We start from the raw sequence: 18,372 nt of genomic DNA on the forward strand, positions 1-18,372 counted from the left end.
TGAACCTGCTTTCTGGAATTACCCCCCAGGTGTATTGGGGAATACTAAGGAATACTACGTTCAGAAGGGGAGCAACAGATGCACATTTTGTTGAAAGACAGTCAGCAGATTCAGCAGCACAAGCACAACGTGGTAGTATGCAACGATCGTAAAAACGGTACTGTTGTCCTGCTGTATGCGCTCTCGTGAAGCAAAGTGTGACGTCAGTGTTTCCACTGAAAACGCTGGCTTACTGTTTACGTGGTAAATGTGTCGGCAGCGTCTCAGAAAAATCCCACTCTGGAGGCCATTTTCAAAAGTTTGCGTTTTAGGTCGGCTGAAATGCTGTTTCCGTGTGAATGCGAGTCTGAACAAAACTTTTGCGTTTCACCCTAAAACCGTTGTCGTGTAAACGTCCCCTTAATGAATGAAATCTTTGGAGATATTGTGGGTTCCCAGAAGAAGCCTCTAAGCATGTAAAATGTTGTTTGCATTTATTCAAACAAAATCTGCACCAACACAAGTTAAAACTTTTGAACACAGACAAAAAAAAGAAACACAACACGGGTAAAAATCCAACATGAATTGAAATTTACATTCTGTTACAGTTTTCTTGGCAAAGTCAGTTTAAGCTGTGCAGCACATTATGTCAGGAGTCATGTTTTTACAGCTCACTTCAGGAAAGTAACAAATTACAACCTTTTTTTTTATTAACAACTAAATACTTCAGGATGGAAAAGAATAGAATAGAACTTTATTTGTCATTGCAACAAGTGTCACAAAATTGCAAATGGGAACTGGAAATAGAGCAAAGAGCTTAGTAAAGTAAAAACTAACAAAACCATGTCCAGGAAAAACACACAGGATGTCAGTTTCAGTTTTCTGATCAGTAGCAGTTACACAGTTTGTTGCAAAACATCGATTTTCAGCAACGATTCATCGTCAAGATATCCTTATGACTGTGCAAACCTACAAACACAGAGACTTCTTTTCTGCAAACAAGGCATCAGTTTACACTTCAGAAAGAGGACACGTAATTAATCGTAAACCAAGAAGACAACAGCAGATTGTCAGAGTGTGAACATATGATTTATCAGTTAAGACACTTAATGTGAGGTGTAAACAGGAAGTAAAAAGGAATGATGGCACATGTTGAATACGTGATAAAAATCAGTCACAATAAAAATGTTAAACAAAACTGGACAGTAGAGAAACAAAGTGGTTTTCAGGTAAAAGTGATTCATCAAACTCCTTTAACTCAGTCTAATTACAGATCCTACATTACTAAAGTGCAACATTAGCTCATTAGAGTATGGTACATATATACAGGAGCCTAAAAGACCAAAAAGGATGGTGTACTACACTATTATTCACATTCCTACGGTGAACCCAGCCCCTGAATAAACTCAGAGCATGGGATCTTCTTCTTCTCTTTAAGTGAAGAACAATTCAAGTTGGCTGAAAAGCATCTTTAAAAAGGTTTTACATCCATTCAAATCTTCAAATATTTACAGCAGTACATTCTGTGAAAGGCCTTGAGAGGTCTGAACTTACTGACAGTTCCCTTTAAAAGCCAGATTCAGTCAGGCACTATAAAAGCACATTTACAGGTAACAGTTCAGAGAGAGGATAAGACTGAGCACCAACAAACACTAGTGCTTGTGGGAGTGACAGCAGGTTGCTCTGCATTTACAGCTCACCTCGAGCATTCAGATGGAGACAAACATCCTCCACAAAGTTTCTCAATCTAAACCTCAAACGTCAGAGATAAAACAGAAACATCCACAGAGGCAGAGCCCTTCACAGCTGACGACGCAGCTCATGTCTGTCTCTCCACATGGCTCGAACTTCTTTGATGAGTAAGGGAGTGATGAACACAATACTGCCCCCTGTCTGTGAGAAACAAATACAAGAATTAAGGTGTGTTTGTATGATGATTATGCTGCTTCAGGTTTAGACATACTCATGACTCCAACAGATAAAATGTTGGAGATAAAAATGACAAACTAAGACGTTTTGTTGTGACACTGCTGCTGGGAAATAAATAAGAGGAAAATATAAAGAGTAAATAAACTAGTGGTCAGTGGTGTCAGCTGGTCCTGTTGGTCTCAAGGTGGATGAAACTGTCCAAATTGTGGTGATCTGTGTTCTGTGGCTGTGGAGATTTCCTGGCCTCCCCTGTAGAGCTTGGGCAGAGCTCTGTCACTCTTTCCAGCACCAGCCACCTCTATACCAGCACAGCTGTGGCCAGTCAGGCTCATCAGGAGACTGCATATGAGCCCTGCTGAGAGAGGAGGCTGATGCCATAGTATTCCCACTGCTACCGTGGTACATTGGCCTACTTGCAAGCACTTGAGTATTGCTAGTTGCAAGTTTTGGTGTGTTTTGGCTAATTACCTGTGTCCTCTGCCTTTTCCAGTGCCTCCTCAAACCTCCGGCACTGGTTTCAATAAAAACTCCTTAACTGCTCCCCAGCCTCTGTCTGCTCTTGGGTCCAAGCTTTACTATTCAGGGTATATGCTGAAATCCTGAGGTTAACTTCAATACCTTTTTAAGACTTTTTTAAAAACCTTTTAAAAAGTCTGAAGACCCTATCCCGACTTTAAGCTGTTGTCAGCAACGGATCTATGACAGTTGCATTAACATAAATTAGGTAAGCTGAGAAGGAATAAAGCTTGAAAGAATAAATAAAACTAAAGGCAGGTTAATTGACATTCCCATTCCCACAAAAAGTAACAGCTGTTATTTAAGACCAACTTGGAGAAAAACAACAAGAATTGATTTCATCTTTGTCAAAATTCATGGACATGTGCTTCAGATTGTGTTATTTGCTTTCTATCAACACTTCATACAGATGGCTACATAACTACTGTACAAACTGAGTTTGTTGTCACATTAGCCTACAGATATGTTGGGCAGCTAGCGCAATATATAGCCTGTGCCTCACAAAATTACAACTTTGCTTGTTGTCACGTCTCAAACAACAGTGTTATGTAACTGTATTGATAAATACCTTATCTCGTCACGTTGTATCCAGTAAAAAGGTGATTTGAACAAAGAAAGTTCGTTCCAAAACAACTGAGATCAGGGGAAGCTTTCTCTAAATTTTAAGAATCCAAGATCCCAGGTCATCAAAAGTCTGAGAATTTTTTTTAAGGGGGCTTGAGAAACTCTTATGATCTAGAGAGAAATATTTTTGAGATGCTAAAGCTTTTTCTAGATCCTCACGCTGGTCTGTGATGAGTGTGACGAGCAGGATGATCGTCCAATCACCAGGTGTGGTTATTTTTGAAGGTTCAGCCCCTGAAAACATTTTCCAAACAGATGGATTTTTTTCTGTGGCGTATATATGGAACTGTCTGTCTGGCATGTCAGGTTAGTTTGTAACAGTCACAAGGAGGAAAATAAATATTCATGGATACGTTTGGAGTCAAAGCTTGAATACCAATAACATTTAATACCTAATTACATTACAATTTAGAGTTTTTGATACTTTTTAAGGGCCTTAATTTCCCGCAACTGATTTATCAACTTTTAATACTTTTTAAGACCCGCGGACACCCTGCGATTGGTCGCCAGACCGTAACAGAAATAGAATAGAATAGAATAGAATAGAATAGAATAGAATAGAACTTTATTTGTCACTGCAACAAGTGCAACAAAATTGCAAATATCAGATTTTAAGGCATTAGAGGGACCTGGTGCTGACTTTTTGAGCCTTTTATACAACCTTTATGTTAGTGGGCATGTTTTTAGACTAAATCTGAGGGAAATTCTAAGGGGAAGACCGCACACAAGAACGCAACAAAGACGTTAAAAAGACCCAGTTCCTGATATTTGTGAAAACAGTTTGGTCTAAGACTTTTTCAGATTCTTTTGCAAGTTGGTCCATGATCAAGCAGAAATAATTTCCTGTTGCCTCAGGTGTGATGCATTTCAAAGGACTTTCAGGAAGATGTCTTACCATCACAACGAAGAAGTAGAAGACACGCATCCAGCCCAGCTTGCTCTCAATCAGCGACACCAGGTACTGAAGGTCAAACAGAAAGCCCAGAGAAAATTCACATTCATGTAATGCTCGACACTAAAAACAAGTGGCTGGTCATGCACATCTTAATGATAAAACTGCATCAGCAAACATGCAAACAAAGGGCTAGTCTGACAAATAAACTCATATTTGAATCAAACTGGATCTCTATTGTTTCTCTTGGAATAAAAGTCCACGTCTCCTCTATGGAGAGGTTTTCTCTTTCTTTGCTCACCTGTCCTCCTGCAGCTCCGATACTTCCAGTCCCATCCACAATGCCGGTGACTGTTGCAAGCGCCTCTTGACTGCCTCTCAGAGCCTCTTGCCTCCCCAGGTCAGCAGAGATAGCCGAGCTGATCATGTTGGAAGGGCCTCCGATGAAGAAGCCAGTGGTGGCTAAGAGCGCGGCGTTAACCACTTTGCCATCAGGTGAGTCTGAGAGGGATGGTAACAGAGAGAGGATTCCTATAGTGTGGCTAATGCTAAGCTACAAAACCATAGAGATCATAAATGAGGCACAAAAGGATTTCTCAGCTGCACATTATACTCACGGCTGTATCCCACTAAAGCTCCCATGGCCAGAGCCAAACTGACTGCCAACACTGGAGATCTTTTTCCCATGAAGTCAGAAATCAAACCCTGAATTGTCCCACCTGATACAAAAACAAGAAATGACAAGAGAGTCTTCAACATCCAAATCTGAGACATCCTCTTTTACTCTAGGTTTTTATGATTGTAGACTTTGAAATAAACTAGAGACTGTTGAGACTGGAGCTCTCTGCAGCTTGGATCCTGACCAGACCTGGAATAAAAGAGCTCCACCCTCCAGATAAATCTAAAATGAATCAATAAAGGTGTATTTACTTAGATGCCACTTACCGAGGATCCCTCCAACATCGTACCACACTGACAGGCGGTCTGCCTCGGCCTCCTTCCAGCCATAGTTGTTGCTCAGGTAGAAGGGAAGCCAGAAGAAGAAGGAGTAGTTGACCAGCTTCAGACAGGCGTATGCCAGAGAATACTGCAGCATGAACAGATGCGGAGTCAGGCATGTAGAATCCAATTAATCTCTTTGTTGGACCTGGTGTTAACAAAATGTTTCAACTCACTGGCAGAACTCCAGGCAGGCAGAACGCCTGACAGAACCCGATGGCTTTAGGAGGCTCGTCCAGAGGTTCTTCAGGCTGCAGAACTGAATCGTATCCTCTGCTGTACCCCTCTACCTCTTCCTCCTCATCACTCATTAAAGGTCTGTGACTGTCTGTGTCTGTTTCCACCGGGCTGAGTCCAGTCTCTGTCTTCAAACTTAGACCTGACACACACACACACACACACAGGAACACAGAAACACAGGAATACAGCCTTGATTTAGTCAGGAAGTTTGAAAATGAGACTCTAAACTGTTACACTTGACATGAGTTAAAAATAGCCTCTGGTGGAATAAGGTCAGGTCAAAGTAAAAATAGAGTTTGACAGTCTTTCTCCAGTCCTCACCAACTTCTTTAGGGGATGTAAGAAGACCAAAACACACCACCACCCCTCCAGCAAACTGCACCACTGATGTCACCAAGAAGGCATACTGCACACAGCAACACAAAGCACATTCACTCAGCATTAAGAGGTTAAAAATACTGTGCAAAATGAAATAATAGTTAGTGTATTCATTACCTCATATCCATACTTGAGCACACTTGAAGCCAGAAAAGCTCCCAGGATATTTCCAACAGATGCACAAGCACTCCAGAGACCAAACACGAAACCACGACTGAAAACAAGAACAGAAAGAAAATCAGAAATCAAATTTGGGATTTTTTTCTGAAAAATCAACTTCTGATCTCGAAAAGAAGACAGTAGCCACAGTTACATGAGGAGTTTTTTGTCTTTCTGAATGGAATCTGTCCAAATGACTTTTCCGAAAACAATTGTATACATGCAAAGGAATATTCCAATCTCTGGTCTACATGCGCCGCTGTAATCAAGCATAATAGTCAATGGGGCATGCGTACAAAAACGTAAACATCACGAGATTTATCAAAGCTAGAGGACGACAGTTTGTTTATCACGGTGTTGCAATACTCCGTATTGCGAGTTTTTCGTCCATCCAGGCTTGATATTATATTCATTTCTTTCAAAGTTTGGATCAAAAACAAACTTTCCAGCAGTCCAGTGCTGACTGCTCGCCGCCATTTTTAAAGTTGAGGAACGTCTCTAGCTGCGTCTTACGTCATCTATACGTCATATCTGAGCATGCGCTGAAGGAACGCACCCTGACAACTTTCCATTTGAGTGGATACATGATACCTCAATCGGTTTGGGGAAAGGAATATTCCACCCCTTGTGAAATTAGCACTTTTCTTTCAGAATGAGGTGTATACAAAGGTTAGATTCTTTCCGTTTGAGCAAATAAAGCGAATCCAAGCGGAATATTTGGGTCCATGTATACGTGGCCATTGTCTAAGGGGCCGTTTGCACCAAAGCGGTTTACAGGGTGAAACGCAAAAGTTTTGTTGCGTTTCAGCCTCGCGTTTACATGGGAACATTGTTTGCTGAACATTTCATCCGAAAACGCGAAAACGTAGTAAAAAAATCGGAGGGACTGAAAACGCTGTTGTCAGCATGCCAGGCCTGTAGATGGTGCTTTAACTGTCTTGTCAAGAAGCCAATTCAGTTGCAACAGTTTATTGCATCTATAGAAGTAAATTATGTTTCTCAGCAGAGGTCAGGGCAGGGTCTGGGGGGAGGCAGGGTCTGGGGGAGCTTGTTAATCAAAACCACGCTCGTAAACTAGCAGTGCGCTCTTTGGACAAGAGATCAGCATATATATGAGTAGAAGATGTGAGATGACAGAGGCATAAAAAGGTGCTGCAAGTCAAAAAGTTCAGACAGCTCACACTCGAATTCAGGATGTGTCGAGGTAGTTTAGAGGAAAAGAGCGGCGCTATCGTAAGAAAAGATGACGTCGATCGTGGAGAGAAACAAAGGATGGAGCGCCCGAGATGAGCTTGATCAACAAAAAGTACATTTTGTCTGTTTTTTGGATCAAAAACAGAAAGAGAGACATAAAAGAAGAGAGTCCACTCTTAGGTAGTTTTGGTGCCTACATAGACACAGAAAACAATGTTATTTTGTTCTTGATAGATTGTTCAAGATGCTCTGAAAATGGCTCAGCCAATGAGATAATCTTGTGTTCATTTTTATAAAGCGCTAATTTGTGGTGCAATTAATTAATGTAATTAACGCGTTAGAGTGACAGCCCTAGACAGCACAGATACTGAAGTTTTAAAAGCCTCCACAGAACAAGAAGACTTTTATAAACCTGAGAAGCGTTACCCACCCTGTTTTGCCGAACCAGTTCCCCATGACGGCCACCACGCAGGGCCAGACGGCGGACTGCAGCAGGCCATTCAGCACCCACAGGGCACAGTACAAGTAAATGTTGTATATTTTTAGCCATTCAGTGAGTGTGCCAAACATGAACTCCTGCAAACACACACACAAAGAGTCACAACTTTGATCTAGTGGATCGCATTAACTCCACACACAGCAGAATTTGAAGTCTTTGAACTCACCACAGTAGCAGAACCACACAGGCCAAAGCAGAGCACATAGCGCAGGTTGACCCTGTCCCCGATTATTCCACTCAGATACAGACCCTGTGAGGTCACCACATGTTTTAATACTGCATGAGGCATCTCCTCTGAAACAAAACTCAACATGAATAGAAAAGTGACGTCTTGCTACTCACCACCGCGTATGAGAAGAGGAAGAGGGAGTCCAGAGCTCCCAGAAACAGAGTGGCCTGCTTTTCATCCTTGAACAGATGATTGTCTTCCCATGTCTGGAAGAGAAGACAGAATTCTAAAAGAAGAATTCTAAAAAAGCAACTTCCTATGTATCCCAATCCTACACATCCTCAGTTTGATTCCTTGAATACACCTGCTTCACAATTTTGACACAGTTTCTGGGCATTCTGGGTATCTCTTGGAGGGGACTAATGAAGAGTAAGGAAGTAAAAGAGATAAAGAAAAAACATGCAGTAAGTAGACAAGTGTAAGGAGAAATCGATTATTGGCCAGCCGGGCCAGTTATTGCCGCTGGTGTTTGGCATTTTGAGGCATATCGGCATCAGCCGTTTTTAAAAATCCAATAGCTGATAAGAAACCAATTTCAAAACTATGTTGATTTGGCTCCACCGCAGCCGTGCCGATGTCTGCAGTTACTACTTAGGGTGCGTCTCAATGCATTAACTTTATGCCTCCTCCGTCCTATCTCTACGGCACTGGAAGTACTTTCTTAGTCGCCAGTTTGAAGACTGTCCCAAAGCGATAACTGCGCTCAGAGGAGAGAGGAGAGAGGATGGAGGAGACTTATCGGAGGAGCTATGATTGAGGAGACACGAGAGCCGGCTTTGTGGAAGTCTTTTCACTGACAGACACGCCCCCATGTGGAATATCACTCTCTGATTGGACGCTGCAGCAGCTCAGACTTCTCTACATGAAACTTCACAAACACAACAGAGCTTAATGGAAGTTTAATGCACTGAGGATTGTTCAGAATCTGATCATAAATCTGAGTTTAAAGCACAAAACACTGAACACAACCATCATCAAATCAATATAACAGAGGATTAATACAGAAAACTGAAATCTAATAAATAATATCTTCCTGAGACACAATAAGGTGGGTTATATTAATAAGTTTCAGAGTTCACGATCAGATGAGCTCTAGATAAAGGCTAAATACTTCATAAATAATCTCACAATTACACATTTGTGTTCTTTTCTCAGTTGATTTTCTTTTCTTCTCTTTGTATTATTTTCACATGTTTGAAATAAAGCATTCATTCATTCATTCATTCATTCATTCATTCATTCATTCATTCATTCATTCATCAGTATTGGCCCTAACAAAATCCATATTGGTCCATCTCTAGACAAGAGGACCCAACCCATGTATCACAAATTTGCAGGCAGTCTTCAAAGGTGCAGCTGCAGGCTAAGCTCTCTGTATTGTCCTAGATTTGTTTTACTGACTTTCTGTTTAGGTATAACACATCTGATGCGAATCTGCTCCATACCTCGCCTGGAGTGTAAGGCACTGCAGAGCCATTCTTGGGGGACGGTGTCCACTGGGCTGAGATGCTGACTTTCACGTTGCTAAAGGTCTTCCTGGATGCATGCAGCAGCACATAGCTGCAGATAAAGAAGCAAAAAGATCAGCTTCTTCACTCAGGTAGAGGAAATGCAAACAACTTTGACAGAAAGTTCTGTTCCCATTCTGTTATCAAGCCTGTGAAATGACCTGTGTTTATTAAAAATTCCTGAAAAGCTACATCATATGTTCTCTCTCCAGACACAGAAGGTTAATGCCAATGAAGCAGCAGTTTTAAATTATAGGAAGCACCTGAATGCAAAGCCTGTTTTTGCTGAGCAGCAGTCTGCTCTGTGTGCACACGCTCCGCTGCAGACGGCTCTTTGCTTTGCTCATGATAAGAAAGGTCACACAGAGGCAGCAGACATGTAAGTTGATCTGCAGTAATAAAAGATTAAATCTCACTGAAATGTTATAAATAGCCAGAGAATCACCAGGTGGTGATGAATGTGACAATTAGAATCCTGCGCTGCTGAATAAAAGTGTCTCTACCTGTTTCTAAAACCTGTACAGTTTATTTAGTGAATCTGTGGAGCATGCTTCATATAGGAAATCACTACCTACTGTCCCAGGTATCTTGACCACATCTCACCTCACTTAACCTTGCACCCAAGACCTTTCACCTACTTTAACAGATCATTCCTCATACATTTTTGCACCAGCTACATTTTTCTTTGATACAACTCAGTTCTTTCTCAAATGAAGCTCATTCAGTGAGCTGCTAATGGCACTTCAGGAGACTTTTGTTCCTACTCTGCTGACAAACATGTCACTTCTCATGATTTCTGTTATCTTTTTTTTTTTTTTTTTCAAATCAATATACAAAACAGCTTCCTTAAAAAATTAAATGTATCCACAAAAGTCTCCTCTAAGGCAGCAATGGGGTCTACTTTACCTAAAGAAGGTGAGTAGAAAGACAACCAGGTGATGATGGGTGTACTGTGACAGGTAGCCACAGTTAAAGGGAGGCATCACAGGGACAACTGGAGGGAGGAAGAGGAGGAGGTGGGAGAAGAAGTAAGTGGTGGTGGTGGAGGTGGAGGTGGAGGTGGAGGTGGAGGTCTTTAGGAGAACACCAGGGTCTGCTACACACTCCCACTATGCCAGATGGGACGGGTACATCACTGGGACAATGACCACATAGCCTGGAAAGAAGGATTTCAAACTAGTATTAGTACATCACAAGTCTCTGTTAATCAGCCTTTAGATAGAAAGTTTTCCTAGAAATGAACACAAACACAGTGATTTCCACCACCACACACCTCACATTTAAATCTGCCTCTCCGTGTTTCATGAACAAACTTCAACAGTAAAAATTTTTCACAGTGCTCAGAGTTTGACTTCACCCAAAGTTTCAGTGGCCAGACATTGACAAAAACTTTACCTGTCCTTTAAACCAGTCCAGCCACTCCTGGATGATGCCCTCTTTACTACAGGGACTCTTTTGTTTGGAGTTTCCATATCCTTTGGCTAAAACAGGAGTATGAATGGATGCATTTGGTCAGAGAGTTGCTGGGTGTTGTTGGGTGCTTGCAGGTATCAATGGGCCCAGTGTGTGACCGTCCCCGAAACCAGAACACCTCCCCCAGCAGCTAGAGCAATGCAGCATCTCATGATGACAACTCATGGCTCAACAGAGTTAGAACGAAGACCACAGAGATCCCTCCTTACAGTCCTCATACAATCCCAAAACTTGGCATTTGGTGTCTAAAAAGACTATATTAGCATTACATTTCCCTCCAGGAAAGGTTCGCTGAGAGAGCAGGGCTAGAAACTAGAAATTATTTCTTATTATTTTAACTATAATTGTGTGTTAGTTTGCATCTGTCAGAAAATAGAACTGGGATGGGTATATTTTCCTTCCCCAAAATCAAAACCAAATATGTGGAATGCAGAATTTTGTTTTAATGCTCCAAATATCTGAACAAACTTTAAGAAAATGTCTGCTTCTTTTAAATCCAGGCGTTTATTAGATTAAGTCAGCACAGTTTTAATACCTTAACTTCTGCACTTGCATTACAAATTTATTTAAAGGCTACCTTCATTTTTCATTGTTTGAACTTAAACTGTCTGTCTGAACTTAAATATATGTATATATATATATATATATATATATATATATATATATATATATATATATATATATATATATATATATGACTTTACATTTAAGTGAGCGGCTGATTTCATAATCTATTAATGATTTTAATTCGTTCACATGACTGCCTCTCCACCTGGGCTTCCTGGTTACAAACCAAACATCACTGTAGTTATCAAGGTGTATGCAACGTGTCCTAAACCAGGTCACAATAAAACCTGCTCAAGGTGAAAACAAATACTGTTTCTCCTGACAGGAAGACAGAGCTCCATGGTGTCACACTGAGTCTGTGTTCTGTGTTCAACACTATATTGAAATAGTCTATCAGTGATCTGCTGTTCTGTCTATGTGAGCTTGTTTTCGATGCCATGCGGATTCAAAGACTGACAGGTGTGACTGGTCATGGTTCACTGACACAAAATAAAGGGAAAATGTAAACAAGAGGATCATTCTGCCTAAAAGACGCTTTTAATGCCATGCACAGTGAGGCTTTGTGCTGTTCCTCTCATTTTAACGCATTTATTTGTATGTTGACATGACTTATTTAGCATGACCGTAGATGACAGCTCGTGTTTTCTAAACAGCACAGAAACACACTGTAATACTGGGTATACTGCGCAAATTTTAGTCATAATCTTGATGTTTTTAGGAGAGTTTTTGTCAGATTTCCAGCCTATCCGTGCTCCTCTGTAAGAACATAGTTCGTGCTGACAGAGCCGTTATGTACAGAGCTGACAGCTTTATTAACATTAAGCTCTACAAACAGAGAGCAGACTGACAGTTTAAAGCTCTGTGAGGCGAAAAATGCGTGCTTTCTTACCTTTCAGCTTCTGTGTCCGTGGGTAGGTTCGCTTCTTCTGAGGCTGAAAATCTGTTTACTGTGAATCCTGTGTCATCAACCGACCTGCCACCAACAAGAGCACAGCGGAGCGCTGCTGCCCCCAGTAGGACAGGAGTGGAACGACGGTAGGGTGACTGGGGTTTGTGAAAGTTAGCTGTTTGTTTCACCTGTTACTGTGACAGCTGTCATACACCCATACTTGCCAACCTTGAGACCTCAGCTCAGAGTTCTGGAGATTTTTAAAGGGGGGGGGGGGGGGGGGTCATATACAGACAAAACAAGAACAATGAAATACTTGAATTTCACAGAGTTCATTCATTAGACAAAGAAAATAACAGTCCACAATAACAAAGTAAAGTCATATAGCAAATTTAATAGCTGTCCACAGTGCCCATGCAAAAAATGGTAAATAAAAAAAATGTCTTACTTAAATAAATAAAACCAAAAAAGGCATACATTGCATAGATTGGTTGTTAATCTATGCAATGAATGCTCAATAAATAAAAATACAAACAAAAAAGGCATACATTGCATAGATTAACCACCAATCTATGCATATTCCCGTCCCCCTTCGCGCTGTCCCGTTTAAACAGGATTCTCTTTTCCACTCATTCTGGAATTGACACAAGTATTTGGTGGGGTATGTGGGCGCGGCAGTGGTAAACATAGCTGCGCGTGCAAACCAATAATAGGGAAATTACATCACCGGTGTGTAACTCCAATGAAGTCTGAGTGGAAACAATAGGAGTCGAATGAAACGGGCAGCGGAAAATAATGATAATAAGGCAAGATGAGATATCGGTAAAAATCAGTAGAAATCCTGGAGAAATATGACACCGGGAGAAAATCAGGAAGGGGTGATAAAAAAAACGGGAATCTCCTGACCAAAACGGGAGCATTGGCAAGTGTGCATACGCCGACAACCCCATTGGCAGCAGAAAGATACCTTACACTTGCCAAAATTCAGCCCTCTAACTCTCCTGATCAGCATGTAGCTAGGCACCGCCCTTGTGTGGCTGCCACTTGCAGCAGCTCTCTCTTACTTGCCCATTTCTTGTAACCTTTTATCTCTTTTTCGTCATCTTTGCATTTGGAGTGGATCATTACTTTGCATGGTTCATTTGTTGGCCGTGGATACCAAACTGGTTTTGTCTTCAGTGATATTTACTATTTTTGCTCCTGTGTTTGTCTGGAGATCCTACATGTAACCATGGCTGCATTGTTTACATGTGATATAAGCTGTTAGAAGCCTGTAGCATGTCAATGCTAACTAGTGCAAGGCCTGATGATTTCCCACAAGGTGAGCAGGATGAGGTGAGGATGACGTGCTGGTTCTCGGGTGTGAGCTGGGAGGTGACGACGTGGACCTGTCCTTCCATCCATTGTTGTTGGGAACGTGGGATCTATCTCCGGTGGGATGGATGAGCTAGCCGTGCTAGCCCAGCAGCAGAGGGGCTGCCGGAGGGCAGAGTGGCATCGTGCTGTTCATGGACGTTGCTGACGGAGCTGACATCGGACGCCGGTGCCACGTTGGAGGAGCTTCACCTGCTGTGAGCAGACAGGATCCAGGAGACAGAGACTGAACAGACTGCTGAAAAGGCTCAGTCCTGGACCCTGTGGAGGTGGAGACTGGCTGGGCTGGAGAGTGGTGGACAGGCTGTCGTCATCTATTTTCTCGTGGACCTTTTTGCACTTTCTATACACTTTCTTACTTTTGTTTTCTTAAATGCTGCTGTGACTCCTGAATTTCCCCTCGGGGATAAATAAAGTATTTTCTATTCTATTCTATTTCTATTTCTAGTGAGGAAAGAGAAAGAGGGAAAAGTAGAAAAAAGAAAGCAGGAAAGAGAATGGGAGAAAATTGAAAGATAAATACAAAGATGAAGAGACAGAATGTAGGCCAAGGAGAGGGATGAAAAAGAAACAAGGAAGAACCAGAGAAAGACAGAAAAAAGAAAGGAGGAAAGAGAGAAGGAGAGAGAGAGAGAGAAGGAGTGAGAGACAAAGGGAAGGACTTAGAGGGAAAAATAAAAGAAAGGGGGAGAGAGAGAGGAAGTCACATCCTAAGTATGTGGTGAGAGAGACAGTGAAGGAAAGTTGAGGATCAGAGAGGAGACAGTGATAGGAAAGGAGGTAGATGGGAGACCTTGACATCTTTATTTTAACTTATAAAATTAAGATTATTAGTATTTTAAACTGAAGCCAGATCAGAAATCCTGACGCAGACTGTTTAAGACCAGACTCCCAGCTCTCTGCTGTGGATTTAACATTCAGATCAATGGATATGCTCACAGTTCTGGATGCTTTCTGCTTTTATTGTAAACTCATGGAAACTGAGACAAATGGAGGTAAGACACAGATTTAATTTGTTTACTGAATGGTAACCATTTGTTCTAAGAGATGTGCAAATTAGTTTCATTCAGTCAGTTTCCTTTTGGATATCTTAAAGGAAGAGAATAAGAGGTGGTTAGATTCTTATGTTTTGTGAAATTTGTGTACCTCTGCATGTTTTGCTGTCTTTATCACACACACACACACACACACACACACACACACACACACACACACACACACACACACACACACACACACACACACACACACACACACACACACACACACACACATTCTAAACATTTCCCTGCTTATCAGAAGTGTCCTTAAATACTGTGTCCTGTTCCTCATGCACGCTGTCATTGACAGTGTTTAAAAAAGTTGAACACAGCTGGGAAAACACCAGGCACTGTCACAGAGGTTACTGAACTGAGAAACACAGACCTCAGAGATGTGAAAGTATCAGAGTCAGGAGGAAGAGAAATATTTTAACTGCTGAGAGGAACAAAGGCTGGTTTCCTATGTGCAGAAGAGAAGAGTAATTCATGCAGGAGCTACCTGCACTGTGGAGATGTTGATTTGTGTGATGAACTGCTGAGGGGAGTTACACTGGGACACATTTTACTGTAGATTAATGCTCACAAGTCTCCACAGTCTGGGTTCTAGTTGAATATATAACTCACAGCACTGAGAAATGCATCATGAAATCAATGCACATGTGTTTTCGCTCTGTTTCAGGTGTACTGTGATGGCGGCTCCTGAAAAAATGACCAGGCCTGACTGCATCTGCTCCACTGTCAACAGGTTTGTACAGGTTGCACCTCTTCCCAACAGAAAGTGATATTTTCCATGAGAGAAATGATCTGCAGAGTTTCAGAAAGTCAAAAGGTCTGTCAACGTATGGCCTCCCATTTCCTCCAGTTTGTTTATCAAAACATTACAGTTTGATGAAACAGGCCTCTGTCCAAATATGTGTTTATGTCACAAGGGGATGAGAAGAAGATGCTCGGTCAAAGGGTTGTCCTCTGGCATTTACTCACAGGCTGAAGTTTCCCACTGTAACCAAAAAAAGGACAGAGTGTCCCCAAACTGACAGAGACACGGGGTTTACTTGGAAGTTTAAAGATCTTAAAAGAGTCCTACTGAAGAGATGTTGAACATTAAAGTTCCCAGGAGGGATATTAAGCTGCCCCAAAGAGCAATGAACACAAGAGCACATAACAAATTCTTCATTTCGTCAGAGGCATTTAAAAAAAGGTAAAAAACTTGTCCTGTCTAGCATCACAACAACAGAATTATGGTATGGCTGCAATATTGTGCAGAACACATTTACTTTGCCAAGAAGAGCCATTTGTGTATAAGGCTCCCCTTGAGTTTAAGGGATACTTTTAATTAGTGTTTGGTATTTGCTTTTTTTCTGTATATTGCCAAATTTAAAGATCACTGCTTGACTGGACCAGGGTGATAACAGAAGAGAGACAGTGACTGAAGGGAATAGTAGAGAGAGAGGAAAATTGATTTTTTTTTTTAAAAAAAAGGGAGAGAGAAACAACAAAACGGCAGTAGAGAACAACCACAACAAGCACAACTGAGAAAATGAATACAGACAGCAGAACCAAACTGCTGAGCCGTAAAAGAAACAGTATCCTTAGCTCTTTGACACCACAATCACTAGGAGCACCTGTAGAGAAATGAATTTGGGAGATCATGAGCAACAATGAGCACAGCAACAACAATTATAAATATTTATACACAAGTATGTATACACAGACACATACACATACCTACACATGAAGAGGCATGGCTGAGAGTGCAGATTATTCAGGTTTAGTTGTGTTTTGCGTTAAGTGGTCATGGCAAGGAGTGAGAATGCAGATGTAGAACAAGATGCACACTGAGAGAGCCCCCAGGGCTGGGCAGCTAGCAGCCAAGACAGAGCATAGAACCAAGACAGTCCACATGGAGACAGCAACACACCAACCTATTTGGATGCAGAGGGAGGCAAGAGGCAGACCCCCAACATTATGAGCCACAGGAAGCCAGGGGCTGAGGCCCACAGGCCCCGCTAGATGCCAGGCCCCCAATCGTCTATCTATCTATCTATCTATCTATCTATCTATCTATCTATCTATCTATCTATCTATCTGTCTATCTATCTATCTATCTATCTATCTATCTATCTATCTATCTATCTATCTATCTATCTATCTATCTATCTATCTATCTATCTATCTATCTATCTATCTATATATGTATAGGTGATATGTTCTGCTGTGTGTACATTTCATTGACAAAATCTGCGCAAGAATTCCTTCATCTTTTGTTCAGAATCAGCTCCTATCACAGGTAACTGGCTCCACCTCCTTCTCGTTCATCCCCGCAGCGTCTCAGCACTTTAACACAGTCAGAAGCTGACTCTTACTTCAGCAGGGAAGTGTGGAGCACTGTGGAAACTGGAGGGTCATTGGATAAACGCTGGGCTTTGTCCCGCCCATCGGACGCTCAGCATCTCTGGGGGTCTATGAGGCAGTGGGCTGGCCTGGACGCTGGTGTTCTGCATGATGATTGGATGATCTGTCTGGGGCTGAATCCCTTTTTGATTGACAGTGAAATGAGCCAGACAGCGATCTTGAAGTGTAACCCTCAACCGGAGCATCTTCTGAGTTTTACAGTCAGTTTTTCTGGACTGATCTGGAGGCTTTACCAATCCCAAGAAAGTTTACCTTTCTTAAAAAGATGAGCGTTGTGTTTAAAGGTTCTCTCTCTTTTCACCAACAAGCAGCTACAGCTACAGCTGTGGAGCTTCTCACCCTGTCACTCACACTTACAGCCTGCAGGTGTAGAGAGGAGCTTCTCCTGTTCAAAGCGGCTCAAGTCTTAGCAGCTACACAACGGGCCAAGGCTGTTTAAGCAGTCTAGCTCTGCTGGCCATTAAGAGAACACTGGTAAAATCCCTGAAAAAAAAACCCTGTGGTTGGTACAGGGTCACAGATCAATTTCTTGTAAAGGAATGGAGGATAGAATTTACATTAAGATAAATATACAAATTTATGATGTAGGCCGGAAAAAATGAGCTTCCCCTCCCTGACTGATCAGCAGCCACCAAATATATATATATATATATATATATATATATATATATATATATATATATATATATATATATATATATATATAAAGATACCAGCAGTTTTGTGGTAAAAATGCCTTGTTGATGCCAGAGGCCAGAGGAGAATGGCCAGACTGGTTCAAGCTGATGGAAAGGGAACAGTAACTCAAACAAGTGTGTGTGTGTGTGTGTGTGTGTGTGTGTGTGTGTGTGTGTGTGTGTGTGTGTGTGTGTGTGTGTGTGTGTGTGTGTGTGTGTGTGTGTGTGTGTGTACTATTCTAGCTCCAAAGCAATAAGTCACAAACATAGACTGTATAGTGACCCTCTTGTTAGGCTGCAGCTGCAGAACCTGTCTCTGTTAATCTCAGGACATTTTGTGGTAAAGCAAGAGTCTGAATCTCCTGTCACCATGGAGGGCTGGGCGATATGGGTCAAAAGTCATATCCCGATATATTTAGGCTTAATATCGATATACGATATATATCTCGATATTTTTTTCTGCAAATTAAGAGCAAATGCTCAGTCAAAGTCAAAGCCAAATATGACATGTCACAAGTATTTTTATTGAAACTGGCTACTTCAGTGAAAAGTGGCAAAATCAAATGAATAAATAATAAACAGGTTTCTTCAGCTGGTTCATGAAAAAACGCTCAGTTGTTCAAATAATAAAATGTAAACATAAATACTGTGTAACAATAGGAGTACCTTTTTTTGAAATAAAAGCTCTGTAAGGTGCACATTTAAAACAAAAAATAGCCTATAAAATAAAATAGGCCAATCTTTTTCTGAAATAAATCTATTCATGAAAAAAGTACAATAAATTTTTTTTTAGT

General features: G+C 41.4%; 2 protein-coding genes across 4 annotated transcripts in view; one reads left to right on the forward strand and one right to left on the reverse strand.

The window, feature by feature from the left end:
- Positions 1–527: 527 nt before the first annotated feature.
- slc37a3 (solute carrier family 37 member 3) lies at positions 528–12,176 on the reverse strand. Of its 2 annotated transcripts, XM_074698766.1 has the most exons (15): positions 12,076–12,136; positions 10,542–10,627; positions 10,053–10,302; positions 9,084–9,198; positions 7,752–7,844; positions 7,576–7,659; positions 7,341–7,486; positions 5,675–5,771; positions 5,501–5,585; positions 5,116–5,318; positions 4,886–5,027; positions 4,558–4,659; positions 4,242–4,441; positions 3,944–4,009; positions 528–1,872 (listed from the first exon to the last, which is right to left on the reverse strand). In XM_074698766.1, the coding sequence occupies exons 3-15, from the start codon at positions 10,127–10,129 to the stop codon at positions 1,780–1,782; spliced, it is 1,503 nt and encodes a 500-aa protein (XP_074554867.1). In that variant the 5' UTR covers positions 10,130–10,302; positions 10,542–10,627; positions 12,076–12,136; the 3' UTR covers positions 528–1,779. The 2 variants fall into 2 exon arrangements, with proteins under 2 accessions (XP_074554867.1, XP_074554866.1); XM_074698765.1 differs by lacking the exon at positions 10,542–10,627 and having other exon boundaries at positions 12,076–12,176.
- Positions 12,177–14,178: 2,002 nt separating this feature from the next.
- LOC141810881 (DENN domain-containing protein 2A-like) overlaps positions 14,179–18,372 on the forward strand; it is a 30,471-nt gene continuing 26,277 nt past the window's right edge. For both annotated transcript variants that reach the window (XM_074698727.1, XM_074698728.1), the window contains exons 1-2: positions 14,179–14,444; positions 15,169–15,234. The gene's annotated coding sequence lies outside the window, so the exon portion shown is untranslated. The remainder of the gene's footprint in view (positions 14,445–15,168; positions 15,235–18,372) is intronic.

Source organism: Halichoeres trimaculatus, unplaced genomic scaffold (assembly GCF_033239565.1).
Source record: "Halichoeres trimaculatus isolate MK-OKI-2021-1 unplaced genomic scaffold, fHalTri1.1 fHalTri1_scaffold_21, whole genome shotgun sequence".
NCBI classification, from domain to species: Eukaryota; Metazoa; Chordata; class Actinopteri; order Labriformes; family Labridae; genus Halichoeres; species Halichoeres trimaculatus.

Coding starts and splice junctions, on each gene's coding strand:
- slc37a3 (XM_074698765.1), bottom strand. CDS start 10,129: ATGCCTCCCTTTAACTGTGGCTACCTGTCACAGTACACCCATCATCAC. Junction 5,772..7,340: donor AACTGGTTCGGCAAAACAGG/GTGGGTAACGCT, acceptor TCTTGTTTTCAG/TCGTGGTTTCGTGTTTGGTC. Junction 4,660..4,885: donor CGATGTTGGAGGGATCCTCG/GTAAGTGGCATC, acceptor TTTTTGTATCAG/GTGGGACAATTCAGGGTTTG.